Consider the following 13,906-nt stretch of genomic DNA (forward strand, 5'->3'; position numbering starts at 1 on the left):
CTATATTTAAAAAGAGTTACAAACAACAATTAGATGATGCTTAAAGCTGGTTTATTTAATAAACATCCAGTTTATTTCCAATTTGGATCAAATTATGTCTGATTGAAGGACTGATGTAATGGTAAGTTGTCCGCTGCTCCGCTTTGAATATTGGTAAGAACTTGACACAGAGATTACTTAATGGATTTTAAGCAAAATTGTGCCTTAGTTCAAGAACATATTCATCAGTTGTTTTTATGTTTTTAGGCTTTTTTTCCCTTTTCAATTTTCACAAGAATTGCTAGTTCCCCTAGAGTTTTGGCCACCTCAACAATCAAGTGATTCCCTATGAGCAAGCAATGAGCGACAGTGGGAAGGAAAAACTCCCTTCTAAAAGGAAGAAACCTTCGACAGAACCAGGCTCTTAAAGGGACAGCCATCTGTCGCGACTGGTTGGGGTGGGGGGAGTGAAAATTAAAAAAGACAAAAAAGCCAAAGTGATCATTATTGGAGCAGCTTAATTAATTCTTGCAATGTAATCTGCTGTTAATGGCTTTTTACAATCCCTGTTTGTGTTTTTGTCATTTTTGTCCGTGGTTGAAGCAATGCTGGAGATTGATTCTCTATGATCTTTCTGTTTTGAAGGCTGCTGAGAGACCACAAGGTTTGGTCCCCGTTTGCTACTCATGTCAGGGAGAACTCTTAGAGAGGCCAGGACTGAAAAAGGGGTGGTGGAGAACCTCCGAGGGTGTTATGCGCTGGTTTGGATCCAATGCTAACATCTCTTTGATTAGGCTGACAAATACATTTTGGATTTTTTCCTTGCCCCACATTATACTCAGCATTAGTCCAAGGTCATCGAGGCACTTAAGTTTTATGGATCGAGTGTCGTTGGACTGATAATCTGTTTCATCTTGAAATTGTCTTTCGGTCTTAAATGTCCAGTGTTGTCCGTTGTAGTTGTCTTTTATGAAATAGTTATCAGTGTAAAAGCCAGAGTCTAAAACATGATCTGGTGGCTGTCCCTGGGTCTGTATGATGAATTTCAAAACATCATAATCATTTCTCCCAGGGTAGAAAGGATACCCAGTAGCAAGCTCCACAGCTACCAGCCCCAGGGACCACATGTCTATTGCTTCATTAAATAGACTACCAATCATAACCTCAGGTGCTTTATAACCAACCGTCCCCACACAGTCACCAGGAATCACTGTAGATGCGGGACATGCAATGCCAAAGTCTATAAGTTTGACTTTGATGGGACACTCATAGCGGTCCACAACCATTATGTTTCCAGGTTTGAGGTCAGCATGCACTATTCCCAAAGAACCCAGGTGGGACAAGGCATTTGTGAGTTGATGTAAAATTGGCCTGATTTCGCTTATGGGGAGACCCTGGTTTTCCGGGTCCTCTATGTAGTCCCACAGGCTTTGGTCAAGGAGTTCAAAATTTAAGCAGATGCGGTCACCGTCGATGAAAAAGTCGTTCCATTGAACAATGTTGCATCTATCTGCATCCAAGCCTCGCAGCTGCTCCAGGATGAGAATTTCCATTTTTGCCTGTTGGAGAATTTTAGGGTTATTTTTGTTGACTTTAATAGCAACAACTTTGTTGGTTTTTGTATTGCAACATTTGGTTACAATACCAAAGCCCCCTTCTCCAAGGAAACCCTCGACCTCGTAGTGACCTCCCAAAAGGGTCCCTTTAGATATTTCAAGATCATCTATAGAGGAGGATGTGTTGGCTGATGCGTTGACGTATTCTTGTTGAGAAAATTCTTCTGAGTATTGGGAACTGCAGCTGATTTTCTGTGATTCTTCTCTTTTGCAACTAGAAGGCTGCTGAGAGACCACAAGGTTTTGTCCCCCTGTGCTACTCATGTCAGTGCAGGGAGAACTCTTAGAGAGGCCAGGATTGAAAAAGGGGTGGTGGAGAACCTCCGAGGGTGTTATGCGCTGGTTTGGATCCAATGCTAACATCTCTTTGATTAGGCTGACAAATACATTTTGGATTTTTTCCCAGCCCCACATTATACTCAGCATTAGTCCAAGGTCATCGAGGCACTTAAGTTTTATGGATCGAGTGTCGTTGGACTGATAATCTGTTTCATCTTGAAATTGTCTTTCGGTCTTAAATGTCCAGCGTTGTCCGTTGTAGTTGTCTTTTATGAAATAGTTATCAGTGTAAAAGCCAGAGTCTAAAACATGATCTGGTGGCTGTCCCTGGGTCTGTATGATGAATTTCAAAACATCATAATCATTTCTCCCAGGGTAGAAAGGATACCCAGTAGCAAGCTCCACAGCTACCAGCCCCAGGGACCACATGTCTATTGCTTCATTAAATAGACTACCAATCATAACCTCAGGTGCTTTATAACCAACCGTCCCCACACAGTCACCAGGAATCACTGTAGATGCGGGACATGCAATGCCAAAGTCTATAAGTTTGACTTTGATGGGACACTCATAGCAGTCCACAACCATTATGTTTCCAGGTTTGAGGTCAGCATGCACTATTCCCACAGAACCCAGGTGGGACAGGGCATTTGTGAGTTGATGTAAAATTGGCCTGATTTCGCTTATGGGGAGACCCTGGTTTTCCGGGTCCTCTATGTAGTCCCACAGGCTTTGGTCAAGGAGTTCAAAATTTAAGCAGATGCGGTCACCGTCGATGAAAAAGTCGTTCCATTGAACAATGTTGCATCTATCTGCATCCAAGCCTCGCAGCTGCTCCAGGATGAGAATTTCCATTTTTGCCTGTTGCAGAATTTCAGGGTTATTTTTGTTGACTTTGATAGCAACAAATTCGTTGGTTTTTGTATTGCAACATTTGGTTACAATACCAAAGCCCCCTTCTCCAAGGAAACCCTCGACCTCGTAGTGACCTCCCAAAAAGGTCCCTTTAGATATTTCAAGATCATCTATAGAGGAGGATGTGTTGGCTGATGCGTTGACGTATTCTTGTTGAGAAAATTCTTCTGAGGTTTGGGAACTGCAGCTGATTTTCTGTGATTCTTCTCTTTTGCAACTAGAAGGCTGCTGAGAGACCACAAGGTTTTGTCCCCCTGTGCTACTCATGTCAGTGCAGGGAGAACTCTTAGAGAGGCCAGGATTGAAAAAGGGGTGGTGGAGAACCTCCGAGGGTGTTATGCGCTGGTTTGGATCCAATGCTAACATCTCTTTGATTAGGCTGACAAATACATTTTGGATTTTTTCCCAACACCCCCTTATCTTCAGTAGTTGTTCAAGGTCATCGAGGCACTTAAGTTTTATGCATCGAGTGTCCTTGGACTGACAACCTGTCTCATCTTGAAATTGTCTTTCGGTCTTAAATGTCCAGTGTTGTCCGTTGTAGTTGTCTTTTATGAAATAGTTATCAGTGTAAAAGCCAGAGTCTAAAACATGATCTGGTGGCTGTCCCTGGGTCTGTATGATGAATTTCAAAACATCATAATCATTTCTCCCAGGGTAGAAAGGATACCCAGTAGCAAGCTCCACAGCTACCAGCCCCAGGGACCACATGTCTATTGCTTCATTAAATAGACTACCAATCATAACCTCAGGTGCTTTATAACCAACCGTCCCCACACAGTCACCAGGAATCACTGTAGATGCGGGACATGCAAAACCAAAGTCTGTAAGTTTGACTTTGATGGGACACTCATAGCGGTCCACAACCATTATGTTTCCAGGTTTGAGGTCAGCATGCACTATTCCCAAAGAACCCAGGTGGGACAGGGCATTTGCGAGCTGAAATAACACTGGCCTGATTTCTGTTACTGGGAGAACCCGGTTCCTCCGGTACCGCATGTACTGCCACAGGCTTTCATCGAGGAGTTCAAAATTTAAGCAGATGCGGTCACTGTCGATGAAAAAGTCATTCCATTTAACAATGTTGCATCTATCTGCATCCAAGCCTCGCAGCTTCTCCAGTATGTAAATTTCCATTTTCGCCTGTTGCAGAATTTCAGGGTCGCTCTTGTTGACTTTAATAGCAACGACTTTGTTGGTTTTTGTATTGCAACATTTGGTTACAATACCAAAGCCCCCTTCTTCAAGGAAACCCTCGACCTTGTAGTGACCTCCCAAAAGGGTCCCTTTACATATTTCAAGATGATTTGAGGTGAAAGTCATCTTGACTGAAATGTGTTTGTTTGCTCAGTGAATTGGTGAGAACGTTTAAAAAAAATTTCAGTGACTCTGAAGAGGTTTACAAATACTTTCAAATATAGCTCTGGTCGAACGTTTGAAGGCTGCGAACAAACTGACTAAAACTTGCTGCTCCTGACCCCTATTTATAGAAAAACTTCAAAGGCTCAAAGGCATGTGCTTGTGACATCCTCACATGTCCTTGTGACATCATCACATGTCCTTGTGACATCATCACTCTTCATGAATCAGATTGTCACATGACATTTTAGAATGGGGATGTTTTTTTTTAAAACCGTTTTCAAATTTAACCCTCTGTGGTCCAGGGTATAATTGGCCATTCTTGACTATTTTTGATTTTACCTCTATATTTCACCTTTAAAATATGTTTTTCTTGCCTTATTTGGCACCATTATTTTCAGCACAACCTCAAATATCTCAAAGTCAAAGTCAACTTTATTTGTCAATTCTGCCACATGTACAGGACATACAGAGAATAGAAATTTCGTTACTCTCAAACCCTAGATGAAATAGCAAATGAACATTTAAATATAAGAGAGTGATTAAAAAATGCAAATAAAATAATTAAAAAGTAAAAATTTAAATAAATACAATACAATTTAACAAGAAAGCTATGCAATATACAATATACAATATTCAGGTATGGGTAAATGACATTGAGTGTAAACCAGGCAGAGTAGTGCAAATAGGCAAATAGTGCAAATGGACATCTAGTAATATACGGTTAGAGATAGTATAACAACAAAGTCTTATGAGGTAATGGCAGTCCAATGCTCCACAAAGTGACTGGTAACTGGTGCAGGCCAGTGAGTGTGTGTGTGTGTATGTGACAGAGTTCAGTGAGACCATGGAGGAGAGGAGGGGAGAGGGGGCAGAATCGGGAGGGAGTTAAGCTTCCTGACAGCCTGATGGATGAAGCTGTCCTTCAGTCTGCTGGTCCTGGCCTGGAGACTCCGCAGTCTCCTCCCTGACGGCAGCAGCTTGAAGAAGCTTTGCATTGGGTGCGTGGGATCAGCCGCTATGCAAAGGGCTTTTTTAGTGAGACGGGTGCTGTAAATGTCCTGGAGGGAGGGGAGAGAGACACCAATGATCCTCTCTGCAGCTCTCACTATGCGTTGGAGGGTTCTATGACAGGACGCATTGCAGGCTCCAAACCACACAGTGATGCAGCTCGACAGGATGCTCTCGATGGTGCCTCTGTAGAAAGTGTACATGAGAAATTTGAGTTATTGTTTTCATTTTGGTATACTATATTAGCACAGTTGATCTAAATTAATAACACAATAAATTGTGTGTGCATCTCCTGTTTTGTCATGGTTGTATGTCCCGGTTCGTGACAGGCTGCATGAGCTCATCTGGTGGGAGTGTAGTACTGTAGAATTTCAGGCATAAAAACGTGGTTTTCACAGACCTTGTCACAGGGTCTGAGTTGGAAGATTTTGGTAAAGCTTTGTCCCTGAGGTAGTTGAAAAACCCCAGTTGGGTAAAGCGTTTGGGTTTTTTTGTTAACAGACATGCTTATCTATTTAGTTGGTGTTATTTTTTCAGCTAAATTTTTTAGTGCAATTAGCACTTTCAGCATCAATCCATAGCAATGTGTTGTATTTTTCACATTGTCTGTGTGTAAAATACATATGTAAGCATAGATTACACAAAGGATCCTGCACGCCAAGCTGGATACAAATAGAAATCCCTGGAAACAATTCTTTCTGCGCTTAAGAGCAGCTTCCTATTGCAACGCTGGAGGATTTGTCACCATTACTGGATATGCTGCAGAAGCACAGCAAAGCAGTGACTGTGTGTAGTCGGTTGCAACGTTAGAGCTCACGATCGTGAAGGCAAGAAACTGGATTAATCTTTTCATCGTTTTCCATCCTGGCGGCAACGTGAGGGATCCCATGTATCCACCAAACAAAGACGCCAGGCATGGATTGCAGCGGTGAGACGAGCGGATATCGAGTTCCGTGCAATCCCCAGCTTTTTGTTGGTTTGCTCGCGGCATTTTCTCTCCGGTGAGTTCTAAAGTAATTCATATCACTATCCGATTGTTCAGTCTGACGTCACTAGCCGTGTCTGGGCCTAAACTCTGCTGCAGGTCCATATATCAAATGATCACTGTGGCATTACTGAGAGTTAAAACACTGTCTTAAGTCTTTCATCTTTAATAAAATTATCAGCGTTCTGCTCTACCAGGTGTAACAACTGAGTTAAACATCCAGGCATCCATGACAATGGAATTTATGACATATGAGTTAGAAGTTAGCAGCAAGTTAGCTCGCTAGCTTCTATCTAAATACAATATAGCATGTCCTGACTGCGGGGTTTTGGAAACAAATTAAAACGTACAGCTTTCTTATCACTTCCAACATAAATGAAGACAGAAAACTAAACAGCAGTGACATTTGTAGGGTTACTGAACTTGGGCTAGCTGGTATATAATGATGTGCTACGTGACCGCTAGCGACACAGCTATGTTAGCATAATATAAACACGCTAACTTTTTTTCCACTCGATAAAAGTTAACGTGAGTGTTCTCGGTGGTCAGGAACAAATGTAATCGCATGGCAGGATGCTGTAAAAGGACCAAACTAAAAGGCTTTTAGTGGGTTTTTTTTTCAATGCGCTGCGGTCATAGATAATGAGATAAAACATGCTAATGTGTGATGCTGCAGAACCACGTCATGTCGACTGAGTAGCTTTTGATTTGGCATTATTGCAGGCAAACCAGCATATGAAATGGATGTAACAAATCCAGTGGTGATGGGAGTGACAGCGTCACGGAAGCTGAAGGGCAGACGAAGGACTGTGTGTGCAGTCAACAGGGCAGAGCAGAAATAAACCGGCTGTTGGAGGAGAACAGACTGCTTCGAGCACAGTTGCAAAAGACAGAGCTGAATGAAACTTTCTTAAAGGACGATACCGAAAAAGTAAGATATTACACTGGACTATATTGTTATGCAGTCTTAATGTCCCTCTTCAACACTGTCAAAGATTTCCTGCCAATATCGAAGAAACTGACAGGTTTCCAAATGCTCTTACTCACACTAATGCGTCTGAGACTTGATCTTCCAGTCCAGCATCCTTGTCATCTATTCCATGTGTCACTGTCTTCTGTCTTCACCGATACCGTTGATGTTTTGGGCAGACTGACAGAAAGAAGGATGACCTCAAAAAGTGATATAGTCCAGACAGAGCTTACAAATGATGGGCCATTTGCTAAACCTGCAGCACACACTGCTTTCTATGTGAAAGAACCATTCTGTGAGAAAAACTCTACTGCTCATTTGATCTATGACCTCTGAAAAACAGTTCATGATTTCCATTACTATTCAATTATAAAAAAAAAAGTACATTCCCTGGGTTATACAGCACTGATATGCAAAGCTTAATTGTATATCTGTAACTCTAGAACTGCAGTATTTATAGTTTTCTTAGTTTAATATTTCAATTTCATATTCTTCTTCTAAGTATAAAATCCCTTTTGTTATATTTGTCTCGTTAATTTAACTGAAATACACTGAAAATTGCTCACAAATTAAGGTTTATGTGTCAATACAAATGCAGGTTTTATTGCTGGGAGCTTCCCGTGATGCACTGACTATTTCTTCTTCCATGACACTAATGTTTTGTCTTTGCTTCATCATTTATGTACTGTACTGTATCCCCAGTTTTCCAGCGAGGGCTGCGTACATTTTGATTGCATTAACGTTTTTATCCAGCCTTTATGTGCAATAAAGGCTATACTTTTACACTGTAAAAGTATAGCCAATCAGAAGCTGCAAAATTCAAATGTAGTTACTGACAGGCCAAAGTGCAACAGGGAAGAGATTAAATGGGATCAAAGGGAGTGGCATTATAAATTCCTTCCTTCCTGAGATTCAAATCCTCCAATCAAAACGGTGCCAGCAATGCAAAGACAGATTTCTTTAAAAGATTGGACACAATAACAAAGTCAGTCGTTTATTTATTAAAGCACTGTTAATAATTTTAGTTGCTGCTATTTCAAATAAATGTTTGGTACAACAAATTTCTCCGTGTTCTGTCTCAGGCTTTATTCGGGCCCTGGTACTAGAGCTATGGTCTGTTCTTGAGTGCAGCAGTGACGACATCAGAGTGGTCCGTCCCAAACCAACTCCCATTGACCCCACAGATAGGAGTTGCATTAAGGTATTGTATGTATGTGCGTGCGTGTGTGTGTGAGAGAGAGAGGGAGAAGGAGAAACTTCCTGGAGCCCACAATGCCCCAATTTTTAGATATCTACATAATAGTACAGACACAGATCTCTTAGAAGTTTTGCTTTTCCATCATGTTTTTAGCTCACTGGTTACAAAGGTGTTTAAATTGATTAAAATTAAATTGATTCCAATTATTATTAACCCAGGACTCAGAATAGTGGTCCATGTGTTGCTGTGATACCAGCAGCCATGTAGAAAATTCACTTGTGAATATTCATATTTAAGAAACTGGCAATAGTGATTTTGTTAACAAGAAAGGCTTTTTGCTGATTGGTTTATGGGTGTCTGGGCAAATAAGCCTTACTTTCATAAGACTGCATTTTTAGTTATGTTTTTGGCAGAATTTCTCTCAGGAAAGCTTCAACAAGCTCCAGCGTGAGCCTGTCTGTGTGTGTCTGATGCTTGGCCTCTGACAGCAGCCAAGTCATCTCTCTCAGAGAGACTAGCCAAGTGAATACGGACAGCCAGTGATGTGTAAACTGTGTCCTGCCACAGGCGACTTTAAAGTCTGCCTTATCAGTGGGTTATACATATATGCTGAGGTCAAAGGAAAACTAAATATACACACACCAGCACTTTGGTGAATTAACTCGAGTCTTTGCTTTAATCTGTGCTAAGTACAGTAGGAGGTTTGGTAGTACATATGAAGATAAGTTCACACATGCACAGAAACATCAGAAGACACATGAAAGTATAGATATTTCTATTTTAGAAAAAAAAAATCCATCGTATCTTGTTTTTTTCTTTACGTTTCTTTGAAGCTGTTTAATATAATCTAAGTTGTAGCTCGTTTGTGCAAGTGTCTCTCTTTTTTTCCTTTGATGCTTTTGATGATATGTTTTCCCTGTTCTACCAGACCCAGTGAAAAATGCAGGGAGCTTTCCTGTAGTTTAATATTCTTCAGGCTGCAATAGGTTTCTGCTCAACCACTCTGCTCAGAATATATGTCTTATTCAGTTTTGAGAGTGTGGTAAACCATGTTTTATCTTTGCAATCATAAATTCTTTTTACATTTTGTTTTGCTTTGAATACTACAGATATTATTTGTCATATTATCGGTAGTGTTTGTAGTTGAATAGTGTTATATTATTATTATGTGTTAGGATTTGATCAATCCATGACGTGCACAAATGCATTCACAATGGTCTTTAAAAGCAAATACATTTTTTCTCTCTAACAGCTGCTGTATTTACTTTCCTCTTCAGTCCTTCCTGTACTTGGTCAACCTCCTCTCCTCTTCCCAGTCGGTGTGGCAACTGCTGGGCCGACAGTCTTTGGCCAACAAAAGCGAATACACCCTGAGGGAGATGCCAACCTCCATACCTGTAAGTGTTTTTCTTCTTCTTCTTTTCCACACACTGCAGTTTTTTTTTGTCATCCATCTGAGGGCATGTTTGCACTTTTTATTTGGCCTCCAAACACCACCCACCCATTTGTTTTACTTCAAACGCATTCAAATAAACCCTCTCACACTGAGACTGATATACGTTCTCCACCTTACCCATTGTAAATTTCCACACAGTTTTCGTTTTGCACCCTATCCGGTGCATTCTTGTTCAAAGCCTCTCATTTTACTCCACAGGATTTGATTGACAGACTGATTGCCGTGAATTCGGATGGGAAGATTCATTCTCTCTTCCACTACGAAGAGAGTCACACATTCGGCCTAAGGTGGGATTCATTTTTTTTTTCATATTACTTAACATGGTAAATGGTAAATGGCCTGTATTTATATAGCGCTTTACTAGTCCCTAAGGACCCCAAAGCGCTTTACATATCCAGTCATCCACCCATTCACGCACACATTCACACACTGGTGATAGCAAGCTACATTGTAACCACAGCCACCCTGGGGCGCACTGACAGAGGCGAGGCTGCCGGACACTGGCGCCACCGGGCCCTCTGACCACCACCAGTAGGCAACGGGTGAAGTGTCTTGCCCAATGACACAACGATCGAGACTGTCCAAGCCGGGGCTCGAACCGGCAACCTTCCGATTACAAGGCGAACTCCCAACTCTTGAGCCACTATCGTACTTCCCCACTAACATCAGTGGGGAAGTACATGATATCAGATTATCACCTGGTGACTGCACACACACTTCAGCCTCTGGCAATAGGAGACTGGCATGGTTCTTTATACTTTGATTACCCAGCATTGAAAGGCTGATGAAAGGATTTCTCTGGATAAGAGAGAAATAAGCTGGTGTGTGTGTGTGTGTGTGTGTGTGTGTGTGTGTGTGTGTGTGTGTGTGTGTGTGTGTGTGTGTGTGTGTGTGCTTGTGTAAATACTCACATCAGCCTGTATAAAATACAGCAATGCATAAGTGTTTTGAATGAATAGAAATGTGACACATGAGAAGGTGTGTCTGTGACTGTTCCTGTATAACTTATTTTCAGACTAGTTAACAAGTTATGCTCCGGTCATTTGATGTTACCAAGATAGATGTCCTTTTGTAATATAGTTAAATTTTCTTTGTACATTTCATTTATCCACCATCATACATTAAGCCAAGAAGAGTTCATTATACTAACAAGAGGTATCAACGCTGGGCCAAAGTGCAGCACGTGGTTAAAGTTTGTAATCCAGCCGGGGTGTAAATATCACTCAGCAGCCAGTCGCAGAGATGAAGCAGGCAGCATCAACACATAAATCTACTCTACCCGGCTTAAATCAAAAGACCACCTCTGACTGAAAAGCTGTAGATTTTACTTTTTTGCACAAATTAATTCAGATTCACACTAATTCTGTTCACAGCTCCAACAAAATGAGGAAGAGGAGGGGGAGAAACACAAGTAGATTGAAGTACAATTGGATGAAAGTCGAGGAGAAGGAAGTTTAGGATGAGGAGGAAGAAAAGCAGCAGGAGCATCTTTAGGGATCCCTATGATGTCATTGAGGTTTATTTCATTAATATTGTCCTCTCACAAAGAAAGATGACTTGTTTTAGTTCACCTACCTACTTCCTGTATTAAATAGTGATGTGCAAAATGTTGTGGAAAACCACGGAGCAGGCACGTATAGTGCATCTGCAGGTAAATGAACATCAGATCTCTCAGACTAAAATCTGTATTATACTTTTAGTCTTAAGAACATATGTTGTATATTTATCACCCTTATGATAAAACCCATGTCAGCCATTGGTTTATGGACTTTGTATTTAGAAGCCTCAACATTTGCTTTATTGCTATCGCTATGTTGTTTTTTGTGAGCCTTTTAGGACCATATTAGGACGAGGGATCAGAATCTGGAGTCGTGCACACTACTGTTTCATTTAGCGTGTATCCATAAGATTTGTGCAGCAGATCCAAGTTGTGCCTTGAAAACAGGAAGGTTGTCTGCATAGAGGAGAACTTTAATAGCAGGCTTGTACAAAGTGAGGCTTTGTGCTCACATTTGCTGCAAACACTCGTTTTAATTCTGTTACCCTGTTTTGATGCAGAATTGAGTTGAAATCAGGCACCTTCTGTTTTAATGTGTTCTTGTGAATTGATTGTGTATCGCATACATTTGATTTGACTTTCTGCGAGACAACAGTCGTCCGCTGGCCAAAAAAAGTTTTCCAAATACCTCCACGTGATCAAGCCTGGATTTAGAAAACAATAGCAAAAAAAATCTGCACCTCCTGCTTCACATGCAATTTGTGTTTGTGTGTTCAGAGGCGGCGGCGAGAGGGGAGACCTCGGCTCATCCAGCTGGAGAGCCTGACCAGGAGGAGTCGAACATTAACTCTGCTCTTCCAGGGCACCCTGCAGACTTGGCTGCTGGCATTGGCGAGGGAGTGCGGCCGCCGCTGGGATGACGTGAACGCCAATCATAGGTCGACTGCAGGTATGCGAGTCAGACCTTCTCAGGAGGGTTTCACTTTTCTCTCTTCTTTATAATTGACCCTTGTTTTCTCTCTCAGCTCCTTGTCTCAGAGTGGGAGGGATTTGAAGCACAAAGGGAGGAGCTTGTCGTTTGGTTGGCTGATATGGATGTCCACCTGAGTGAGGTTGACCAGCTGACAGGAAACACCTGTGAAAAACTGAAACAACTGCAGGTGTGGGGTTGTTTTGATATGACATAGTTTTGATATGATACATACGTCATCCTAAACTGGACTAACAAAGAACCATGAGTCCAACATGAAACTTACCTTGCATAAGCAGGGCTCGCAAAATTTCAAAATCCCTGGTAGCCCTTCGGGCAGGCACTCTTCAGTTTTTGGTAGCCCAAAATAAATTTAAGAAGCCCAAATAAAAAAATAAAAAAGAGGACAATTTTTAGATTGATGTTTTGTTTCCTTTACAATATTGTAAAGGAAACAAAACATCAATCTAAAAATATTTAAAACACAAATTACAACAACAATTTCAACCATCAACTCAAATATTTGGTTCTAATTGAACAGAAATTTCTATGAACTTGCAAGAACTGTGTAGGACATGAAACAGTGTGTGTCAGATCCTGAATTTGAAATTTCCACTGAAATCACGGGTAAGAGGCAAGTGGAACCAAGCTGACTTCTGCTAAATGGGTCAAACTGGGCAGAAAGTACACAAACACATAACATCCTTATAGAATATGATGTAACACTATAGATCAACTTACCTCAGAATATATAAAGCATATAAACAATTACAGCAATATGATGCAACAAACACAGCAGTGCTACTAATCCAAAATACTCATAGAACTTCATAGAACTGAAACAAACATTTATTTTTAGGCCTTCGTCGCGTCGCTGTGACGTAATCGGCCTTAAAATGCGGCCTTTAAGGCTGCAGACCCTGAATTGGGATACAGCCTCTGAATCGCTGCATCTTGTAGCTGTGTCGTCTTAAATTGGTCATGTGATTTTGACGCGCCGACGCGTCCGGCAACCCCAGAGGTTTAACTTAATATTTAAGTGTCTCTTGGTTTTAGACTAGTTGTTTAGTCTAATTTGATGTTTTAAACCAGAAAAGGAAGAAGAGGGCTTAGAATTACAGGTAAGAACTGCTCAGTGGTATGTGATAAACTGTAAATGTAAAGCTTACAGGTCAGTCCTCATGTTTTTAAATCAGATTTTGAGTCTGTACATGGCACATTATGCTTTTGCATGTTGTGAAATGTGCTGCAAAACAAACTGAGGTAAACTAACTGGTTTACTGTGATGGATTTAAAGTGCGTGTGACTGGTGCGCAGTGGCTGTGGTGCTCACGGTCAGAGTTCAGTCACAAAGAGGGTAACAGAGATGAATTTAAAGTTAAGGTGATGGTGCTTAGATTCATTCACAGACTGAAACCTTCACACCAACTTTATCCTGTGTCTCTTAGTTTTAGACTAGTTGTTTAGTCTATTTTGATGTTTTAAACCATATCACAGGGTTTTTACTTCACCATTTACGGGGTTTTAACAAGCAAACAAAAGACAGATCGTGATGTTTGAAAATGTTTTGGAAATATTCTTTAAAGATTAGATGTAAAATACGCAGAGGATAAATTCAATTGGTTTATTAGTTTATTACATAAGTTGAAAAAAAGTTAAACAAGTAAATA

General features: G+C 41.0%; 1 protein-coding gene across 1 annotated transcript; it reads right to left on the minus strand.

The window, feature by feature from the left end:
• Positions 1–34: 34 nt before the first annotated feature.
• On the minus strand, positions 35–4,257 carry LOC146693143 (uncharacterized). Its single transcript, XM_085478899.1, has one exon. It carries the CDS (start codon positions 4,110–4,112, stop codon positions 669–671), a length of 3,444 nt encoding a protein of 1,147 aa, XP_085335025.1. The 5' UTR covers positions 4,113–4,257; the 3' UTR covers positions 35–668.
• Positions 4,258–13,906: the final 9,649 nt, after the last annotated feature.

Source organism: Copadichromis virginalis, linkage group LG14, assembly GCF_057382275.1.
Source record: "Copadichromis virginalis isolate Kocher_CV1m ecotype Utaka linkage group LG14, C_Virginalis_male_GT1.1, whole genome shotgun sequence".
NCBI lineage: Eukaryota > Metazoa > Chordata > Actinopteri > Cichliformes > Cichlidae > Copadichromis > Copadichromis virginalis.

Bases quoted from the DNA above. Each gene is read 5' to 3' on its own strand.
- LOC146693143 (XM_085478899.1), bottom strand. From the start codon at position 4,112: ATGACTTTCACCTCAAATCATCTTGAAATATGTAAAGGGACCCTTTTG.